At 54.0% G+C, this 20,960-nt stretch overlaps 1 protein-coding gene across 9 annotated transcripts in view; it reads left to right on the top strand.

Moving 5' to 3' along the window:
- CADM1 (cell adhesion molecule 1) overlaps window positions 1-20,960 on the top strand; it is a 150,949-nt gene that overhangs the window by 95,584 nt on the left and 34,405 nt on the right. For all 9 annotated transcript variants that reach the window (XM_063355422.1, XM_063355421.1, XM_063355418.1 and 6 more), the window contains exons 2-6: window positions 3,500-3,646; window positions 4,735-4,887; window positions 8,640-8,777; window positions 10,559-10,714; window positions 20,698-20,797. In XM_063355422.1, the coding sequence (XP_063211492.1) occupies window positions 3,500-3,646; window positions 4,735-4,887; window positions 8,640-8,777; window positions 10,559-10,714; window positions 20,698-20,797 (694 nt within the window). The remainder of the gene's footprint in view (window positions 1-3,499; window positions 3,647-4,734; window positions 4,888-8,639; window positions 8,778-10,558; window positions 10,715-20,697; window positions 20,798-20,960) is intronic.

The following is a 20,960-nucleotide window of genomic DNA, read 5'->3' as shown; positions in this document are numbered from 1 at the left end:
CCATACCTCTGTGTACTTCAGACGCGCCGTGAGGAACGCAGAGTGGCTTTTACGGTGCGTTTGTAAGCGTTATTGTCCAGACCCATCCTCTTCGTGGCCGGCGCAGGACCTGTTGGGCTTCACGTGCCGAGAGCTGTGCCGCGCGCCCACATCTGTAGGTTTATGCTGTAGGCAGCCCGATCTAAAATTGTTCCCGTTCTGTTAACGTTCCTTTTGGATAGCTGAAATTGGTAGATGAGTTGTGACATCCGAATTACATTAATTGCGTGGATTGATCACGGTGGCATTTTTTCCCTCCAGCGCACGAACAAATAGTTTGTGTATCTGTGTGGGTTGTTTCCTTTGGCTTAGTTTATTAAGAGAAATTTTGTTTAAGTGTGTGGGCTTCCACGGTTCGGGTATCGCGAGAAGCAGCCTGTCTTGGAAAGCATCCGTGTCGGTACCCGTGGCGCGGCAGCGGCGCTGCTGCTCCTGACAGTCTGCGGCTCCTGCAGGGTTAGGAACTGAAGACTCTCCCTCTTGTCTCCCTGACCCCTCGCTCCATCCCCGTGTGCCGCAAGTGGGGAAAGAATTGACTTGAAGTGTGACCACGGCGCGTGAGCCACGGTCCCTGGGCTGTGGCCAGCTAAGAGGAACTTGCTTGAAACACGCTTTACTCGCCTATGTCTCACTTTGCAGCCTTAAAAGCGAATACCGCGGCGGTCTAAGGCAGGAAGACAAGGGCCTAAACTTAATTTCCCCCATGAATCTTTCTTTTCCTATTACAGCATCTTGCAACGCTGTAAATGCGTCTACCCTAATGCTCCTCGCCGTACTTCTATACCGCCAGTAAATATTTACCGAGAAACTTCCTGAGCTGCTGACACGCAGATGGGCCTGAAGAGTTCTCACCTCGCCTTGCGTTTTTATCTAATTTAGAGTTTGTCATGGAGGCTGTTCTCGGAAATAGCTCTCTTGCCTTGGTGAGCGGGAGCAGATATGAGATAGCCAAAGGCGTCCAGGCGTACGGTCCGGTGCTTCGGCTTGAGCAAGCGAATGTGGGGCAGCCGAGCAAGAGGAGCTTCGCAGGCAGCCGCCGGATTAGACGCCCTTTAATTCAGAATGAATAGGCGAAGGCCGGGAGGCTGGCGACGCCGCTCGGGCCGGTGGGTCCCGCCTGTCCCCGCGTGCGCCCTGCCCGTCCCCAGCCCCGGGGCCATAAACGCCGCCGGCGGAGGGATGCCGGTGCCAGCCTGGACCGGGATGCTGGGCTTCTGAAGCCGTCAGTCAGCCCGCTTAATGTAGCGGCATCCCGGCACGAAAAGCTTCAGCGGCTTGAACTTCAAATAATTTATTTCTAAATTACTTCTACTGTAATTCTTATTAATTCAAATAGGCTTCTAAGCTGATGTAAAATTCAGTAAATGCAAGGAACAGTTTAATGAATTGAAAATAGGATTGAGTCTTTTAAAGTAAATGTAAAAAAATATGCTAGCAATAATTGCTTAGATGGAAATCGAATCTTAATAGCTTTGTTAATGATTTGTAGGGAATATTGCGTTTATGAGAACATATCAAGCTGATCCTTGTGCAAGAACCTTGTTTTGAATGGCTTTGATAGAATTATTCCCCAGAAGCAGTTAGTAACGTTGAATAATTTTGCTTGCACCGCTTTGGAGAGATTTGACTCTTGTTTACGCCGGAGCTGTGTGTTAGAGATGGGTTCCACGCCGCTCTGGCACGGCCGGGGCTTTTCTCTGGGGAGGCGAGACGGGGCGCGGGCGATGCCGTGGGGGTCTGCGCCGGCGGGACGGGGGCTTCGAGCTCGGTCAGCTGGTGGAAAGTGGAGTGGGAGCCCGGAAAATATCCGTGACGGGCTCTTCTCCCCCTCGCGATGGGCCTGGGGGACGCGTCACTGGCGCTGGGCGTTACCCCGTTTGCTCACAACTTTCCACGTTGCTGCGTAAAGTTCATCAGTCTGGAGAAATAAAAGTTATACCGAGAGCGCAGAAAAATGTGCCGAGACGTCAACCCGGTGCCGTCAGGCTTAGGAAGGCGGCTGACGATTTATCAATCTCTTTCTTTCCAAACGATGCAAACTTTTTGCCAAACGCTTATTTCCAAGGTGCGTCTAACAAGAAATGCAAGTCAGAAGGAAAGAAAGAAAAATGGTGAGAACACAAGATGAGAGAAGAACAAGCCCAGATTTATTTCTTCGTAGCTTTATCAAAAACTTGCATTTTTGCGTTTTCACGGCTCCCCGGGCGGCGGGACTGTCTCCGGGCCGGTCTCCGTGCTGTTAATAGCAATGGGCTTCTCCTGGCCACCCGGCCCTTGGCCAGGTGCCCCTGTGCCGCCACTTCGTTTGGCAAATCGGCAACCAAAGCCTCAAAATCTCTCCCGCTTTGCATTGCCTCCTGGCCCGTAAGGCCCGTGGGGTCTGAAAGCAGACCGGAGTCGTTACCGAAGGGGGCTCCAATGAGCGGTCCCCTGGCTGGAGTCCCCGGGGCCGTGTCCCTCCGCGCTCTCCGGCTCGCGTCCAAACCTGAGGGACACGCGTAGTTCTGGAAGAATGGAAACGCAGAGCGCTGTTTTCGAGTCCCCATCCTCGGCGTTCTTTAGCATGGGAAGCAAATGTCTCGGTGTGCGTGTGATGTCATGATTCGATTCATTAGGAGGAGAGTTTGCGAGGTGATGACCTGTAAATGATTACAGGGCTCCCACAGCATAATTGCATCGAATTCTTTTTTTCCTGCCTCTGGACATTAATAGCGCTTACTGATTACACGGAGCGAGTAAAACCTGGTTCCCTAACGTCCGTCTGCTCGAGTCAAAGGATAAATGTGTATCACAGCGAATTGTGCTTTAAAGGTAATTTAACAGAATTCATCTTTTGAGAGAGGAAGGGAATTTGTGCCGTTCCCGTGTGCGTGGCGTGGCTCTTGGTCCCCGAGGCCGGTGGGAGCGTTGAAGCGTGGAGGGGCTGGTGGTGTCCGGAGGGAGCCTTCCCTCGTCCTCTGCCTTTGCTCACGCGTTAAAGAACAGCCGGGAGGAAAATCCCTGTGCGATGAACAGGATGCTCCGTGGAGAGGCCGTTTTACGCACAGCCGTAGAGCGGTTGGGTTGATGGTTGGACTCGGTGGTGTGAAAGGTCCCTTCCAACCTAGACGATTCGGTGATTATTTTCCCTGTCTTCCCGTCACGGAGCTCCCTCCCAGTTACTCCTCTTTAACGCAGCGGTGCCCAGTACAGTCCAGGGGGAAAGCCTGTCTTTGCGTGCCCTGGCATTGCTGTTTTGAGTGCTCGTCGTGCGGGTAATTGCAGTGAAATTGCCATCAGCCCCAGCAAACCCCAGATGTGGCTGGGCACGGGGTGTTTGCTCGGTTACTGGGGGGTCCCGCTTCCCTGTAGCCCGGCCGGCTGGAGGGCTCGCCGTTGCTGCCCAAGGCTTCCCCTGCAGAAAACAGAAGCGGCGGAGTCCTTCCCACCTCCGCTAGTTCATCTTCGCTCTCTCTTGCAGGCGACGGCCAGAATCTGGTTACTGAAGACGTGACGGTGGTGGAGGGAGACGTCGCCACCATCAGCTGCCGCGTCAAGAACAGCGACGACTCGGTGATTCAGCTCCTGAACCCCAACAGGCAAACGATTTATTTCCGCGATTTCAGGCGTAAGTTTCGGCTTCCCTTGTGCGATGATAACGTTCCCGCACCCCGCTTGCGCTCGGGAGAAAGCCTTTGCCGAGGTCTCTTCTTTTAACGTAACGCTAGACACTTAAAGTTTAGGCAGTTCTTTAGAGGGTAGATGAGACAGGCAATCATAATCCTTCTCCTTAATGGAAACCTTGATGGTCCCCTTTAAAAGCCAGCCCGTCTTACTTTGCAGTAGGAATTGATTGTAGTAATTCAGGGTGAATTGCAATCGAGTGCCAAATATTTAGCTGACACAAACAAATTGAGTAGGGCAACGCCGAGACAGTGCAATGTTCTCAGAGGTAATCTGTTTGCTTTGAAGACTGAACATTTCGAGACAATCTGTGCTGCTTTATAACCAAAACAGACCCTCCCGTCACTGCCGTGTCCGGTGAACGAGTCTGGCTCTGTTTCCTGTTGCGACCATGCCCCAGAGCGTGCTAGCTGCAACGAAACGCCTCAAATTGTCCGCATTAGCGTCACTGCGGGGGTGGGACGCGTTGCGCCCCGCGTTGTGGACGCGCACGTCACACCCCGCTCCCTTCCCAGTGGGCATGCGCTGTTCGGGCCCCCGTGTTCGGCCGGTGAGATTGAAAATGTTGCGGTTCCATGTTCTTAAAAGAACTTGGGCAGCCGTTCCTGATCAGGAGACAGGTTTTAAACTACATTTTTCCCAGTTCGCTTCTTTTCACGCTGTCCCTAGTCCACTGACCGCGCACAGTCAGAAGCGGCTCCGTGTTGAAGTTTTTTGACACCGTAAGAAGCGTGTTTTCACGATAAGCATTTTACCTACACGTCCCTAAGCCAGCTGATGATAAAACCGTGTCCAAAGCTGTGATCCTGCGCCCGGCGATTTGCTCGTGTTGGTGCCCTGTAATGCTGTGAGAACAGAAATCTTCCCTCGGCCCAGCGTTAGGGGCGAGGGGCGGGCGGAGGCTGGGGTGGGCAGCCGCGGGGTGCTTGTCTGGGTGCTGCTGCCGTTGTGGGAGGCCTTTGGCTTTGCTGGGCGGAGGGAGGGGACGCCGCATCTCTCCTGGCGGTCGCTGAGGCTGTGCTTGCTCCGCAGCGCTGAAGGACAGCAGGTTCCAGCTGGTGAACTTCTCCAACAGCGAGCTCCGCGTCTCTTTGACGAACGTCTCCATTTCTGATGAGGGAAGGTACTTCTGCCAGCTCTACACTGATCCCCCCCAGGAAATTTATACCACCATTACAGTGCTCGGTAAGGACCCATCGGGTGCTCGCGGTGAACTTTGTCGTCCCTGGAGGCGCAGGGTCCGTGGGACGGGGCTCCGCTGGGTGGACGGGGGGCTCCAGCCGCTCTCTCTGGCGATGAAGCACAGCAGGGATCTGACGCCGGGCGCTGCCCACCGCAGGCCAGCTCAGCCCTTCAGTCGCTCAGTGCGGCTGCACGTGCAGCCACAAGATTTTCAGGGGTTGCCAGCAAACGCCCAGCGGGCTGTCCATCGCCCTGGCGTTGCCAGGCGTCCCTGCTTGCACCCTCAGCCTCTCTTCGTAGGTGACATCGTATTTAGTGGGATTCTCGGGTCTTCTCCTTTTTGTTCTCAGGCTTTTTTTGGCTTCAGAGAATAAGCAGAAGCGTAAGCGTGAGGTGTTCTCCACTTCACCTCCCTTTTTCTTGGGCAGGGCACTGGGAAAGGCTGCCAGGTTCTCCTGCCCTTCACGGAGCGGGGTTTCGTACCAGCCTTCGTTTGCAGGCAGCCTGCAGGGACTGCTCGCTTGTGCTGTCACTGCTCTGTAGGAGCATCCGAGGGAATCGTTTGGCTTTTCGGGCAGGTCTGGACCTGCTGGCGTCCTGGAAGGAAGGTCTGTGCAGAGCGGCAGGAGCTGCGCGAGACGAGCCCTCCTCCGGCTCGTATCCGTCTCCTCCAGGGCGAGGGCAGGCACGTTTCTTGGGAAGAAGGGAAGACAAGCGGCAACGGTTGGGTCTCGCTCGGTGAAGTGAGAAAGAAGTCGGCCAGAAAGTAAAAGCTGTAGAAGATGTCTTTCGATAATTATCTGATATGCCGAAGGAAAATAAATTAACACTGAGTGCTTCATAGCATGGTAGAACTGTTCAGTTTATGAATTTTGTGTTTTCCGTAATCAGACTGCTCTGATCACGTTCTGAATCTTTTCTTCCAAAACTTGGGGATTTGAGAGATTACATTTTAATGGCAAACGACAGCATCTTTGCCCGTCGATGATACTCCTTAAGGGCCAGCATTACTCACGGCGTCGCTGGTGAACCTCCTGCCGCTGGGAAGATGCGCGAGTTTTCGCGTGTTTGTCAGTTGACTTACAAATCAGTGAAACCTCGCGCTCACCCGACGGAAAGCGATAGCTTCCTACTCATTTCCTCCAAAATTTGTTTCACGTGTGAGAGGACGCCAGCGCACTCATTTGACATCGCGAGTCTGCTCGTTTGCTTAGGGTTGGCTGTTTGCAGAGCTAATTCTGCCCCCTCCCCTCCGTCCCCCCCGATATGCTCAGCCCCAGCCTGGTGAGCCCCTGCCTTGCCTTCGCCCCATGGCTCTGCCCCACGGCTCTCGGGCAGGACGCGGGTGGGTGCCCGCAACAGCAGCCCCTGCCACCGGAGCCGCTTCTGCAGATTAGCGGCGGCTCGTAAGACTCTATTAATAGCAGAACCCGAATCACAGAGGGTGACTTAATGTAAGATCTCCCTCGCTGATTAGTTTAAATCTTCCTCCTTTTATGGAATGAGATATGGTTCTCAGCTTTTTATACGTTGTTTAAATAATGTTTATAAGGAGTTCTACTGTAGCTATTACATTTATCAACATCTTCAAAGTTTTAGTGCACTTTCTGATATTCATAGGAGTCGGAAGCTCTCTTCCAGCTCTTGTCTCTAATCATACACACGCAGAAATAGTTTGTTGGATTTCATTTCACTGCTAACGATGCTAAGAAGGTGTTTGAAATAATATTACTTACTTTATTCACCTATAAGCCGGCACTGCGTCTCTTTCAAGTGGGAGATGAAATGCATTTTTTGCTGTTTGTTTGTTTTTTAAACGTGAATCGTGCTTCAGAATTCAGGGAACGTCTGTTTTCTTGCCTGGCACTTGGGTTGGGTTTGGGGGAGGGACTTGCAGCGCGGCCGGTGCCTGCCCTTCCCTTCCCCGATGTTTCTCTGCACCTTCCTCGCACGCTCGGGCCAAGCCGGAGCTCACAGAGCAGGCAGCCAAGAGTAGTCCATGGGTAGAAGGCCAGGGAGGGGAGTGTTTATCTTGGCCAGCGTTTGTACGGAGAGCTGGGTGCCCTGACGCCAGGGATGACATGTCTACCCTGCCTTCCCTACCACCGCTGCCCTAATGAGGAGAAAAAATGGGCTGGGGCCGGGGAGGGGTTCCCCGTGTCGGTGTGTGGCTGCGCCCCACCATAGACGTCGAGGTATCTTCCGTTCTATCAAAGAGTGGTTTTGCTGATCCGCCTCTAATGATACTCGCTTCCGAGAGCGGAGGGAAGTGTCGAGGTGTCCTTCTTCATAGCCGGTATTCGGAGAGAGCTTCGCACTTTCTTTTTATTCCTTTCGCAGTGTGCTTCCCCCCGCTCTCCCGTGTGCTGTAATGTCTTCTATGGCACGATATGTAGATTTATTCATGCTTAATTGGAACATGTGAAAATCTCAAATATGTAGCCCGTTCTGTTCTTCTTAGAGAAAAGCCACAACTGACTAATTAGTCCATTTGATCATCTGGATGGTATTTATACATATTTGTTCTTCATTAGCTCAGAAACATGTTAGTCACATTTGAACTATGCTGTTGCTTAATCATAGCGATCAGAGCGAAGCTGAGTTTCCTCTGGAAGTTCTGGGTTTTTCCTGAAACCGCAGCACCCTGCGGCACGAACTCTTGATGCTCATTTTTCCCTGGGGCTGCCTCACTAGCTATGGGTGCTTTCATGGCGAAGAGGTCCCTTGTTCCCATGTCGCCGCTTTTCAGCCTGTTTGCCACGTCTCTGGGTTGCGCTGCAGCGGCGCAGTCATCCCCCCGGAGCGAGTTTCTAGCCTGTTTCTGAGTATCGATGGATTATTTTTCACGGGGTATAGTCTCCTATACCGACCAGGGGTGATTGGGGTGCCATCCCCGGAGGTATTGAAAAGACGGGTGGACATAGTGCTTGGAGATACGGTTTAGTGATGGTTTTGGTCAGAGTTGGGTTGATGGTTGGACTCGATGATCTGAAAGGTCCCTTCCAAGCTGGGCGATTCTGTGATTCTAGCTTTGTGTTTTATGAGAAGATGGGGGGAGGAGGGCCAATGCCCACGCGAGGGGAACCGCTGGGTGCGGCGCTGGCTCTCCCCTCTCGAGCACGGCTCATATTTGGTTTATGGTGGTGCGATGGGGCAGGCAGCAGTGTCCCAAGGGGGTGGCATTCGGGACGGCGTTCCACCCCGGGCTTGCACTCGGCGGCTTTTTGAGCGTCTGAAATGAGCCTGATGTCTGCTGGCCGGCTTCCACTCCGTACGGCTGAGGCTTGAAGCCGAACAGCAGGAGAGAAAAATTGCCTTGCGAGGTTGGAGGCACGGTAAGTAATGCACTCCCAAATGTCAGCTTTTGTGTTTCCTCTCCTTGTCAGAAGTCAAGAAACGTGCACGGAGTCAAGCTGTATTTTTAAATAGCAGCGCACACAACCGAGTGGCGCGGAGGACTAAAGCTCTTCCCTGGAATGGGGCCTGCCTGGGAGAGGGAACAGAAAGTTACAACTTTGATAAGTAATAATTTGTGAAACCACGATGATTATTAGGTGGAGAGTGAAAGCGCTTGCTCTGATTACTGCGAAACCGCCTATCAAAGGTTTTGATCGATTGAAAGATCAGACAAACGCGGGTGGCCAGTTTCCCCTAGTAGGTTTTATGGGTTTTCCCGAAGGTTTGTCTTGCGGTAGTGATCGAAAAATGCCTTTTTCATCAAGTACATGTTGTTTTGTTGTTTTTTGTCATTGCAGTCCCGCCACGCAATTTGGTAATTGATATCCAGAAAGAAATCGCCGTCGAGGGAGAAGAGATTGAGCTGAACTGCACTGCCATGGCCAGCAGACCAGCCACCACCATCCGATGGTTCAAAGGAAACAAGGAGCTAACCGGTAGACGTGTCCTCTCAGTCACTTGCTTTTTGCGGAGCGCTGGGATGATTTATGTAATGCTGGCTGTTTGTCCTCTGTTGACAGTTTAAGGGGAAAAAAAAAAAGAAGGAAGAAAAAGCAGAGCGAGCTGCTTTACCTGCCAGCTGAGGAACAAAGGCGTGTGTGGGCAGGCAGATTACTCTCTAGCGCAGAAGGGCTGAACTCCGTTTGGTCCTCTGCCTACCTGCCGGGCTGGAGGACAGGGTCCTGGAGTCCTCCTCTAACTGCGGGTGACCTTGAGGAGCCCCGAAGCCGCGTGCTCAATTTGTTGCTGCGGCGGTTTCTGTAGCTTTCTGCCCTGTTTTAGGTACGAGCGGGATCATCTGCGCTGCGGGCTGTAAAGGTTTTCAGTTCACCTTCCCGTCTTGCTCTCATGTTTCGAGAGCGTTCTCTCTGTGTTCCGCTGAATATTCATATAAGATGGGTTTCTCCGACTCCCTGAAGTCTGGTTGCTCCCGGTATTTGCACGTTGGAGTCGCTGACTCTGATTGCGTGTGACGTGCTGTTAGTTTAAGTCTGCACGTCGACGTGAGCTCGGTTGACAACACCTTTGTGTTTTACCCACTCCCAGACCCTGAAGGGCTCTCTGCCAAAGTCCAGACTCATTACTTCAAATCCGCCCCCCGACAAGGGCAAGATAAAATCCTCTCTTTAAGTCCGACGCCCGCGAGCGTCCGCGCAGGCCGGGTGCGGAGGCCGTGGTGGTGGAGGCGGAAAGCAGACCCGCTGCCACGCAACGCGGTGCCCCGCTGTTCCCAGCAGGGTTGCCGTGGCCGTGGCGTGCCCATCTCCACCCGCCCCTTCCTGGGCCTCCCGCCCCGTTCCGGCGGGCAGCGGTATTTGACCCTTGGTGCGTGGCCTGTCCGGCTCCTTGATTGAGTCTTCTCGTGTCGGCAGTCGGATCCCAGCTTTCCCTTCTCTTTGAAGACTGCTGGGGTGAGCGGCAGCTCCTCGCAGCACCCGCTCGCCCTGCCGACTCCTTGGGGGTTTTTTAAACAGAAGCCGGGAAAGGGAAATACTCGGTTGTGGGCTGCGAGTAGCGGGAAAGCGTAGCTTTGCCGATCGGGAAGCCTTTCCTCTAAATATCAAGGGCGTTGCTTTCTGCGGCCGTCCTCCGTTTCACCGTGACACACCAGACAGCCGCGTTTGGTGCTTGAAAGACCTCTGCCACAAAAGTTACTCTCGTGCCTGGCAATTCTTAAATGAAAAGCCACAGATAAGGATATTTGAAACCGAAGTGGAGGCGCGTTGTCAGCAAGCGCTTGCTGAGTTATGGAAAAATCCTTTTTCTCCCGTTTCGCCTTGTTTTCCTCCTCGTTTGCGGGCCGCGCGTTGTGGCGTCCCTGGGGCAGCCACAGGCCACCGGTGCTCCGGCCACCGCTGCTCCCCACTCCTTCCAGCCGAGCGCTGCTGAAATGCTCCAGCCTATCAATACTATTTTTAATTAAGTTAATCTGTTTAATCGCTTTTCTAGCTAATTTGTTGATTCAAGAGTGGGAGGGGATTTGTAGCTCATTGATTTTGGAGCGTGGGGATTTGGGGAGGGTGTAAGGGGATTGTTAGTCGTTGCGGTGACGCGGTGTGGACGTTAACTGGCAGTAGCCTGGCGGAGAGGACCCCTTTCCCTCACCCGCCGTGGCTGCAGGGGGGGGCCGGGTATCCCACGGGGATGGAGAGGAGGGAGGAGACCTGGCTGCATCCTCCCGCGATCACTCCCCGCTCTCCCGGTGCTCTCCCGGCAGGCAAGTCGGAGGTGGAGCAGTGGTCCGACATGTACACGGTGACCAGCCAGCTGGTGCTGAAGGTGGGACGGGAGGACGACGGCGTCCCTGTCATCTGCCTGGTGGATCACCCTGCCGTCAAAGACTTGCAGACGCAGCGTTACCTAGAAGTCATGTGTGAGTAGCAGAACTTTTCATTCTCTCAACGTAGAAAATGGCTCCCTTAAGAGTTCGGGAATTATTCACCACGCGACAAAATTACAGCAGAGATGGCGTTTATAATCCTGTTATTTAAAAATTGAAAGCAAAACGTTGGGTACCGCTTCATGGGTTAAGCCGCGACTTTTCCTCGCCCATCTGCGGTACAATACGTACACTCTCTTAAGAAGTAACTTTCTGTACGTGGAGTTTGCGCTGTCAGAGGTTCCTGGCTGGGCTTTATAATTGTCAGAAGAGATTAAATGGGAGTGTTTTTCTTTCAGCAACCTCCTAACTCTTTGAACAGTGCGTCTCTCCTGCCACATCAAAGCGGCCGGCCACCACTGCAAGTTGTCTGGCAAAAGTTTACTTGGTGCCGTGCCAGCGCAGCTCAGTACCGCGCCTCGTGTCCACGCAGCACCGACTGGTTTCCTACATCACGAATTACGTGGAACCGGTAGTAACACCGCTGCTTAAGGCCACCCTGTTTTCTCTAACGTTCCTATGATGTTCGGCGTTAATAATGTGTTTCCCTTCGTTTAGGAACCGTTCTGCCGTGTGTGACGGTAACAAGGTTTATGAGCAGGTGCCTGGAAAGACCCGTGGTCCCGAGGGCGGCCGTGCCTGAGCCTCGGCTGCTGGAGATGCCGGCGCTGCTGCGAGCGCAGCCTCCGCCCGGAAAAGGGCTCCGAAAGCCCAGTCCGACGGTCCTCCCAGCGCGCTGGGTGCCTCAGAAACCCGGGTGCTGGCTCCAGTCAAAGTGCTCGGTTTTGTAGGTTCGCTTCAACTAGAACATTGCGTTATAAGGGGAAGAGGAAGTTTTGTGTTAATTTATTTCGCCTGCTTCATTGTGTAGTTTCATTATGAACATCTTGGTTACAATTCTCATATCTCTGAAACTAGCGGGAAGTAATGTTCCTGTAATGAGGAAAACAGAAATGATCAGATACTACCTCAATTGGCAGATTCTAGATTTCTTGCGACTCTGCTAATGCGTAATTCATTTATGCAAACTTAATGTCCATTAACATTTCTTGTAGAGCTCCATTAGCTTTAATAATACATTAGCACCTTTGTGAGGCTTGATCAAATACTTAACGGGGAAATAAAAAGAATCCAATCTCCCCTGTCACGCAGAGGTGTTGAGTCTTGCGGGGTTCCTTCCCCTGGGTGGAAGGGCTCTGCCCGTGGCTCCGATCTCAGCGTCCCCTCGGGTCGCTCGGGAGCTCTGTTGGAATGGAGGTAGCGCGGAGCCTCCTCGGAAGGGAGCGGGCACGGGCAGAAGGGCTGCCGGACTGCTTCGGGTTTGTGCTCTGGTCTGAATTAAGGGCTGACTTGTTCAAAGTGATGATGTGTATATAGGGGGCCTCGACCCGCGCTAGCCCAGCCGGTTCCTTCGGCGGGCAGCAGCAGATGGCTGGAGAGAAGAGCACCGGCAGAAGAACCTGTCGTGCATCGCAGCCTTGCGGCTCCCAGCAATTAGCGGCTGCGGGACTCGGTGTGCTGGAGCGCGTCCAGACATTTGCATTTAGTACCTGCTGTTGGACCTGAACTTAGGGCAGGAAAGGCAGTTGCAGAGCAGACTTTTACCCTTGAGCTTTTCCTGCTTCTAGCTGAGGACTTGTTGGCCGTTGGGAGAGCGCGAGCAGGAGGCAGGTCCCCATGTCTTTGCGGTTGGGCGTCTCGGTCAGAGCTCCTGGGCACGTGGGCTTGGCCCCTCGGGGAGCTGAGCTCCTGCCATCAGGCCTCATTGATACGTTCTCGGTCGCTTTTTAGATGGGGGGTTGCAGCAGAGGAAGGGGCTCCTCCCCACTGCTGTGGGTGCATTTCCATTGACCGCAACGGTTCCTTCCAGGCGCATCAGCTGCCTCCGCTCCTCCTGCGCCGGCTGCTGCTGCTCCTGCAGCCAGAGGCGCATCGCTCCGCGTGGGTTCTCTGTGCCCTGCTCCAGGCTCTGCTCTCGGGTCTCTCCCCAGGAGTTCTGCCCATTCCCACCAAGGGCACGGCGTGTCCGCTGCTTGGGAATGTCGGCAGGGCACCGGGAAATATTTTTCTCAGCAGACATTGTATTTCTCTGCACTTAATGTATCCAACTCGAGCATGAAATGCGTGGGGGAAGGACAGGAGATGATGGATGGAGCCTTCTCAGATAATGAGGTATTTTTTGTCTGACTAAATTTCGGAACATGGAGATACTTTCTGTAAGATGCGACTCAAAAGTTTGGTGGTTGTTCTTTTTTTTTTTTTTTTTTTAGAGAAAAAATCAAGCAGAAAAGTGCATAGTTCAGCAAGTGGGGTGGCTGGGCAGAGAGGAGGAGGAGGAGGAGGGAGACGTTTCTTCCCCCAGGGCTCCTTCATTCTCCCTTCAGAACAGTCACTTTTTCTCTTTGTAAGGTGATTTGCTTAAAGCTAGGGATGTCAACTGTCTTTTGGTAAATGAGGACCTTAAGTGTCATTGACAATCTGGAGCGTTTGTACTTCAGCTCATTTGGAGGTGTTGCCTAAAATGTGTATTTGTTTTATTGAAATGTCCTCCTCCGCTAAGAAAAGAAAGGAAGGTGCAGAAATTTAAGCCTGCAAAGTGACCTACTTCGCTCTGTTTTAAAAACAATTCATTTGAACATTTTCTTCTGTGTTGTAGTTCAAAGAAAATTGCAGACTTCGGGGGTTTGGGTTCTTTCAGCTTCTCGGTAACTTCGGGAAGAGGTTTCTAAATGGCTGTTGGCCTCCTGGCCCCAGGCCGGGCTTGTCCCACATTTCCCAGGAAGCGGAGAGCGCTCTCGGAGGGGGACAGGCAGAGCGATTCCATGCTTTTCCGAGGGGGAAAGCGTGGGGTTCCTCGTAACAGAGAGCCTGGCGGCACCGTGTACCCCGTGCGGCACCCGCCCCTCGGTCGCTGGGCCAAGGTGTCACGAGGCGATGGTTCTGTGCTGCACCCGATTATCGTGCGGCCGCCGCCTCCTCGCCCTGGTGGCTTCCCAGCATCCTCCGGGGTGCCGAGGCGCGCACATCTCCCATGGAGAGGGAGGACCGGGTCTCCTGCTCCTCCTCTTGTGCAGGGGGGGCTTCTGTGGCGGCCGGCTAATAGCCACGCTGCGTTATCTGCCAGGCTTCCCTGCTGCCCTCTCCTCGCTTGTTACCGTGCCCTGAGCTAAACTCCAGGAGCCAAGAGCAAGCTGCGGGTGCTGGGGGAAAGGCTGCCGTGCTGCCGTCGGCACAGCTGCGCGTGAGACTGATTCCTGCCCAGTCGCCTGGTCCTGCCCGCGGAGGAGGCTGTTTGGCGCGTACGTAGTGCGGCCCTTTGGGAAGTTTGGAGACAAATCTTTCCGCAGAAATGCAGGGTGTGTTGTTGAAAAGAAACCTCTGCAAAGAAGCGCTGTGTGATACGCGGGAGACCCTCCCGGCGATGCTTCCCAAGAGCCGGCGGAGTTTGACGAAGGGTGCCGTGCGCTCCCCGTGCCGCTAACGCTTCCCCGCGCGATGCGTGGCCGCGCCAGCGCAGGCAGAGCCCTCGGCGAGGGGCGGCCGCGGTCCGCTGCGTGGCGCCGGGTTGGAAACGTCCCCCCGTTCTGGCCGAGGCTGCTTTCTTTTTGCCGTTCGGAGCCGTCAGTGAGGGATGGAAGGGCAGCGCGTCGAGTGTAATTTTAGAAAGGAAATGAAGCAACAAAATGCATTAAAATATCATTAAGGAATTGAATGGAACCAGATATTCTCGGAGACGTTTAAGTTCAGCCCTTGTGGTACTTTTCCTTATCTCATTACGTGATAACAGGAAGCGAAAGCGTCAGAGTCTTGATCTGGCATTTTCTTTGGCTTGTTTGGTTTTTTTTTCCTTTTCTGATGTTATAATTAATTGCACATTCATTTTTGTAATATCTACACGTGGGCTTTTAAAATATGCACCGATGGAATCTGTTTCAGCCTCCGCTGTTAGGATGGGGGAATTCTTTGCAGCCGATCATGTTAAAAATTGGCCGTACGTGTGTGCTGTCGCATCTCCAGCAATCCTTACATTTCTATCGAGTACCAATATTAATTGCATAGTATGCAGTGAAGTGATTAACGTCAACGTAATTTATCATCTGGAGATTTCTAAAAACGAATAAATGAGTTGTTTTGTTCAGCGAGGTGTTGACCCCTTCGGCAACTTTGATTTAAGGCTTTTTTTGAAATTTTTTTTTCTTTTAGTAAATATGAAAAGCACCACGATCAGCCAAGTGTTGGGTTATTTGATTTTCTGGGGCATTAGCCACTCTTGTTTGTGACATTTCCCAGTTGGGTGCTCGTTTGCAAGCTCGTTAATACGGTTTTCTCGGAGGAATGTTGTTGGGAGCGAGGAGCACAGCCTGGGCTCGGCCTTTCCCGGGGTTAAGCAGCAGCTCGAGCTTAAATATTTAAAGGGCGGTGTTTATGGGCACCGTACCCGCCTGGCCGCGGCTCCCCTCTCCCTGCCACCCAGCAGGGCCGAGGAGCTGGTGCAGCGGTGCCCCTCTGAAGACAGAAGTCTGAGGTCGGATCTGGGCGGCTTTGAAGCTGCAGTCGCCTGAAGTGGGCAGGAACTCGGCCTGGCCCGCGGGATCCTTCTCCTGAGGATGCCATCTGTCATCCTTCCTGCCAGGAGGTGCACACCAGGAATTAACATGGTCGTTGTAAAATGGGTTTTAAAACTTGGATTCGGTCCCCCGTTCCAGGCCGGAGAATTTTCAGCTGAATCACTGTGCCGTGGTTTGGGCTGGGCTGGCCGCTAGGCGAAGGACGGACGCTCTCTTTGCCCCTCTCTCACCGCAGGAGTGCGTTCCGTCGTGTTCTCCGTTGGCAAACGGTCCGGAGATGCCGCCCCGCGCTGCACCCCCCATCCCAGCCCCGCTGGGGCCCACGTCTCTGCTGGTGCCTGCCGCGGTGGAGCTGGCATCTGTAGCCCTGCGCGACCTGCTTAACCTGCACGGTTCTGCCGAGAGAAATCCTCTGCTGACACCCCACCGCGTCCCGGCTGGCCCCTCTGGAGGGGCTGTAAGCGATCGAAGCCTCCAGGAGAACCTCGGCGCTGTCGGACGGTGCCCATCGCTGCCCTGTGGTGGAGCTGCGACCCACAGCCTGCTTTCAGTGCGTGGCTCGGCTTCCTCAGTCGTGGTTTTGGATGGTTTCCCCCCAAAGCACCACATGGGAAGGCAGCTCTCGGCTGTCTCCGGACCCCAGTTGGCAGCACGGTGGCTGGGAAGGGTTGACTGGTGCGTTGCTGGTGGTGGTTGGCGAGGGTTAGGAGGCACCTGGGCTTCGGAGAAGGAGTAGTGTGTCCGTGAGTGTTTTACTGAGTTATCGATGGCTGTTTCGGTGCAGGTTTTGCGCTTGGAGTGGACAGATTGCGGCATTGTGGGAGCCGTCTCACTCGCACGGAGATTGCGAGGACCAGGAGCTGCTGGGCTGCGATGATTCAACGCTGCGAGGGTTGGCACGGCCCCAAGGACCGCACGTGTCCAGTGCAGCGCAGGCTGTCTACGGCAGCTTCTGCTCGCTCTTGTGCGCAGTGAAATGACTGGATACCACCACAGAGTTAAATTTATTGCTCACAGTCTCCTCATTATGCATATTCTGATTGTATTTCAGGGGAGAGGCAGGAGGGCGAGAACATAACCACCGTTCACGTGCCTTTCCCAAGAAAAGCAGCCTTTTCTTGAAGTACGTGGTCATACTCCCAGAGAAGTCGTGCCTACGCTGTGTTAGCATCCTTGCTGGCCGCAATGGCTGAGAACATAGCCACTGGGTGGGTGGAGAAACCCGTCCCGCGGCCACCTCCAAGCGTTTGCTGCCCGCCTCCAGCAGCTCCAAGGGTCACGCCACCCACCCATCTGGAGAGGGGGCGCTTGGGGGGGCTGGGTGTTTGCCGTCAGCTTGGTTTTGAGTGGCAGCCCCACGGAGGAGTGGTGGGGTGGGAAGGGGAGTGCGGCCGAGGGTCCTGAGGTCACTCCACCTGGTGACGGGCTTTGAGAGGGAGAGCTGGCCCGCCTTTGAGACCTTCGGTTGGCCTGACGGAAGGAAATGGGTAGAAATAATAGGCTTAGGCTTTTGTGAGGCACCGGACACGGTATAACGTGATATCTTGGCTGATTAATGAGATCTAAGCATTATCGATGGAGCGCACATTTAAATGGATTAAGAAATCACTAACTGGCAGATCTCAAAGGATAGTCATTAGGGAGTAATCAGCAGGCGATGGTATTTTTAGAGTGAATGCGCGGGCCTGGGTGCCTGGCCTGCTGCTGTTCAGGGCTCCCATGAATCATTTGAAGTTCTCAAAAAGTCACTGTTAATCATCTTTGCTGATAGCACAAAAACTGGGCGAGCAGCTAATAAGAGGAAGAACTGGGACAAATGCAGAGTAACTTGGAGGGGCATGGAGATGCTGGGAGGGCTGGAGCCCCTCTGCTGTGGGACAGGCTGGGAGAGCTGGGGGGGTTCAGCCTGGAGAAGAGAAGGCTCCGGGGAGACCTTCCAGCCCCTGCCAGTCCCTCAAGGGGCTCCAGGAAAGCTGGGGAGGGACTCTGGAGCAGGGAGGGGAGCCACGGGACGAGGGGGAAGGGTTTTACACTGACAGAGGGGAGACTGAGGTGAGATATTGGGAAGAAATTCTTGGCTGTGGGGGCGGTGAGCCCCTGGCCCAGGTTGCCCAGAGCAGCTGTGGCTGCCCCATCCCTGGAGGGGTTCAAGGCCAGGTTGGACGGGGCTTGGAGCAGCCTGGGCTGGTGGGAGGTGTCCCTGCCCGGGGCAGGGGCTGGAACGAGATGAGCTTTCAGGTCCCTTCCCACCCAACCCATTCTGTGATTCTGTGAGTGCTTTGGGAACTTCCAAACCACGGAGCTTTACAACTACGAGAGCTCAGCAGCCAGGGACGCTGAGCCACCCAGCGCCTGCGCGATGTGACAGCTGGAGGAGCCTCCAGCGTCTCCATTGCTTGAGAAATTAAAATACTGGTTTTCTGTCAGGGAGTGGGGTACGCAGCATTTCTCGGCGCGGGGTCAGGCTGGCCCGCACGGTGGCCAACCACCAGGGCACGGATCGGGGCGGGCTGTCCCCTCCGGCGAGGCTGCGGTCCCCCCGCGCGCAGGCACCCGCTGCGCCCGTTGTGAAAGAAATCTCATCAAACGCAGAATGGGTTTGTAATAAGTTTTTCAAATTGGTTGCTGCTACAGCGTAACCTTTAGACTACTGCTGTTTAACCTTGTATATCACTCTTAGCTTTTGAATGAATTTAGCTTAATAAAGGTGCCTTATTAAATTACTAGGCTGTTTTTTTAGGCCGCTGGAAATAGGCGTACTAGGAAATAGCTTTGGGTTGTTAGATCTAATTGGCTGCCAGTGGAGTATGTAGTGGCTTAGATGCATAGATGCAAACGTTTATTTTTATGAAGTAATCCCGCGGCGTGATATTACGAAGTTCCGAGTGGAGGATTTCGGGCGGCTGGAATGCACTTGGTGGTAAAAACTCTGCTGCTGCTTGCCTTGCGCCCTAGGTCGCCATCCGAGACAGTCATTGCCCCAGGTCATCCAGCCACCGACGCCGGCACTGGAACACGGCCTTTTTGGTAACGGGGTTAATAGGTGGCAAAGTGCCGGTCCAGGCTTGGGAAGCCATCACAACTTGACCGGTGTAGGCTGCTCAATGCCACCGTCCCCCGTAGGAACCGAGCTCAGGATCCCACGGTGCTCGGCCTTTCACAAAGCTTCGCTAACGGAGTCCGTAATCGGAAGAAAATAGATGCTGACTTTGAGCTGGGACGCTTGGTCATAGAAGTAGAACTTAAGATTGTTGAAATGCGTGTCTTTGAAAAACGACACCACCGCCCCCAAATTCTTCGTCAAAGCGAGTGAAATTTTTTTGTGTACCAGGAGCCTAATGCAAATGCGGGTTCTCCGGGGTGCCCAGCCATCCTCCCGAATCCCTCAGGCTGGGGAAGCGTTCTCAGCAGCGCCCGCCATGCTTGCTGGCCAGTGCTGGTGGGAGAGACGTGGGCTGTGGTGACCCTATCGGGAGCGCTCTCGTCTTCACGAGCGCGTGCACGCGTGCTGCCACAGCCCAGGTCGCTATCGCAGGTGACACCTCCGCGGTGTCCGGAAGAAATGGTACGGGGTCGCTTTGCTGCTTTTTCTGTTTGTTTATGGGAGACCGTGGGCTGGAAAGCTGAGAGGGAAGGGCTCCGCTCCCACCATTCTGGGAGAGCTCGCTTGGTCTGCGGTTCATGCTCAGTACGGCGAGCCTTCAGCGCCTTCCTCTTGATTTCCATAAGTAATCGTCAGCTGGTAAACAGCTCATTAGAAATACGAAAATTTATGTAATGAAAACAGGCTGGGAGCAACAGGAGGGGCGCGCTGCAGAAGCTGTTGCGCAGGGCTTCCTCGGCACAGGGCGCTCTGCCCTCTCTCTTCCCCTGTAAACTGGGCTGAAAGGGGTTTCTGCTCGTTCTACGGCACGCAGGATAATGGCATCCCTGGTTCTGGCACGGGCTCTTAGGTACTGCCGCAAAGCAAATAATAAATAGCGAGCAGATGGCCGGGGGGGTGGGAATTGCGAGTGAGAGTGGTGAGCGGGAGCGCGGCGTTTAAGATGCTGCCTGTGATTTACCTCCCGCATAACCCCTGCTGTAACTCCTCTGCCCCTCTGGACGCCTCGGGTGAGCGCTCGCGGCGCGCACCAGGCTCCGTGCGGTATTTCAGCTCCGCTCTCCGCCCTCCTGGGGGCCGCTGCTGCGTGTCCCCCCCCGGGCTCCGAGGCCGGGACCCCCCTGGCCGTACCCGCAGCTGGCTGCAACGGGGGACCCAGGCATCCCGGGGCTGGTCTCACGGGTGGCTCCGTCGCCCTCCTGCCAAGGGCCTTTCCTTCCCCAGCTCGTGCCGGGAACGTTCCGGTCACTTCCACGTCGTTATTTTGTGTGTGCAAAGCGTCAGGCGTGTTTCCGTGCTGGGGTGCGGGACGGCCCCCGGGCATCGCCGGCCCCCGCGCTGCCGCCCCTCCAGCCGCCGCGAGAAGCATCTGCGGTGGGGATTAGGTTATAAAATGTTTGCGGTGTAGTCATCTCAGGAGAGGATTTACTCGTGTAGCTTATTCCATTACTGAAAATTATGAGAGTTTAAATTGGTTAAATCCTGACACGGATTTTTTTTTTTCCTAATCTCTATTATTCCATAGGAAGCATGTTAATGAGTTAAACACGGTTAATAAAATGCAGCGAGCCAATATTTTTGGTAGCAGTTACTCTCAGAGGAAATAGAAACATTTAAATGGTTTCAACCTTTACGCATACTGATTTTTTTGCCTTCCTTTGTTCCTTACAGTTGAGTAAACTCCTGAAAAATATATATGGCTTAATGGCATTTGTAGCATCGAATTGATTTCTTGCGCTGATAACATTTTAGCTACAGCTTAGATTGCGTTTTTAATCTGTGTTTCAGTTGTAGGAGGTAATGAATTTTTTAATTGTGGACTCCAGGTTTGCGGTTTGGCTTCTTTTTTTTTTCCTGCAGGGTCTTCCCGAAGTGTTTTTGAGCTGCTTCCCTAACTAAATGCTTTAATTCTCTCTGTTTATTTTAGGATTTAGAAGAGCTTCGTTTGGACAAAATAAGATCTTCTGTTGTTTAAACAAAAGCAGCCGCGGCTTCTTTTCGTGTTTCTAACAAGCATCTCTTGCAGAGCCCCACGTATTAATATGCGCGGAGGCCGAGCGGTGTCACACAGTAATATACGATCCGCGAGAAAAGCTATCGCTTCTGAGCAGCGCAAATACCTCCGGCTTCACCTCCGCGTGAAGGCGAATGAGTTCCTGTTAGCCTGAGCGAGCTGGGAGATAAACGGGGGGCGGCGGGGCGAGTTTCCCGGCCGGGGTGCCGCGCGCCGCCGGCTGCCCCCCTCCTGCCGCGGCCTCGGGCCCCTGTGACCCCACAGCTCACCAACTGGTGCTTTTGTCCTGCAGATAAGCCTCAAGTGCGGGTCTCTCAGAATTACCCGGTGCAAGGCCTCACGAGAGAAGGGGAGCCGCTGGAGCTGACCTGCGCAGCCTTTGGAAAGCCACAGTAAGTTGGCCACTTCCCGGGACGGGGCAGGTTGCCCGGCGGCGACGGGGCCGTGCCGCGGAAGCCCGCGGAGCTTGTTCAGCCTCCGTTGCCGTTGCAGACGCTCAATCCGGCGTTCTCTGCCGCGAAGACGGTGTTAGAGTGTGAAGGAGAGGTGCCTTCT

This window comes from Chroicocephalus ridibundus, chromosome 18 (genome assembly GCF_963924245.1).
Source record: "Chroicocephalus ridibundus chromosome 18, bChrRid1.1, whole genome shotgun sequence".
Classification (NCBI taxonomy): Eukaryota; Metazoa; Chordata; class Aves; order Charadriiformes; family Laridae; genus Chroicocephalus; species Chroicocephalus ridibundus.
The sequence above is the reverse complement of the archived record's forward strand: the minus strand, read 5'-3'. Positions and strand labels throughout refer to the sequence as shown.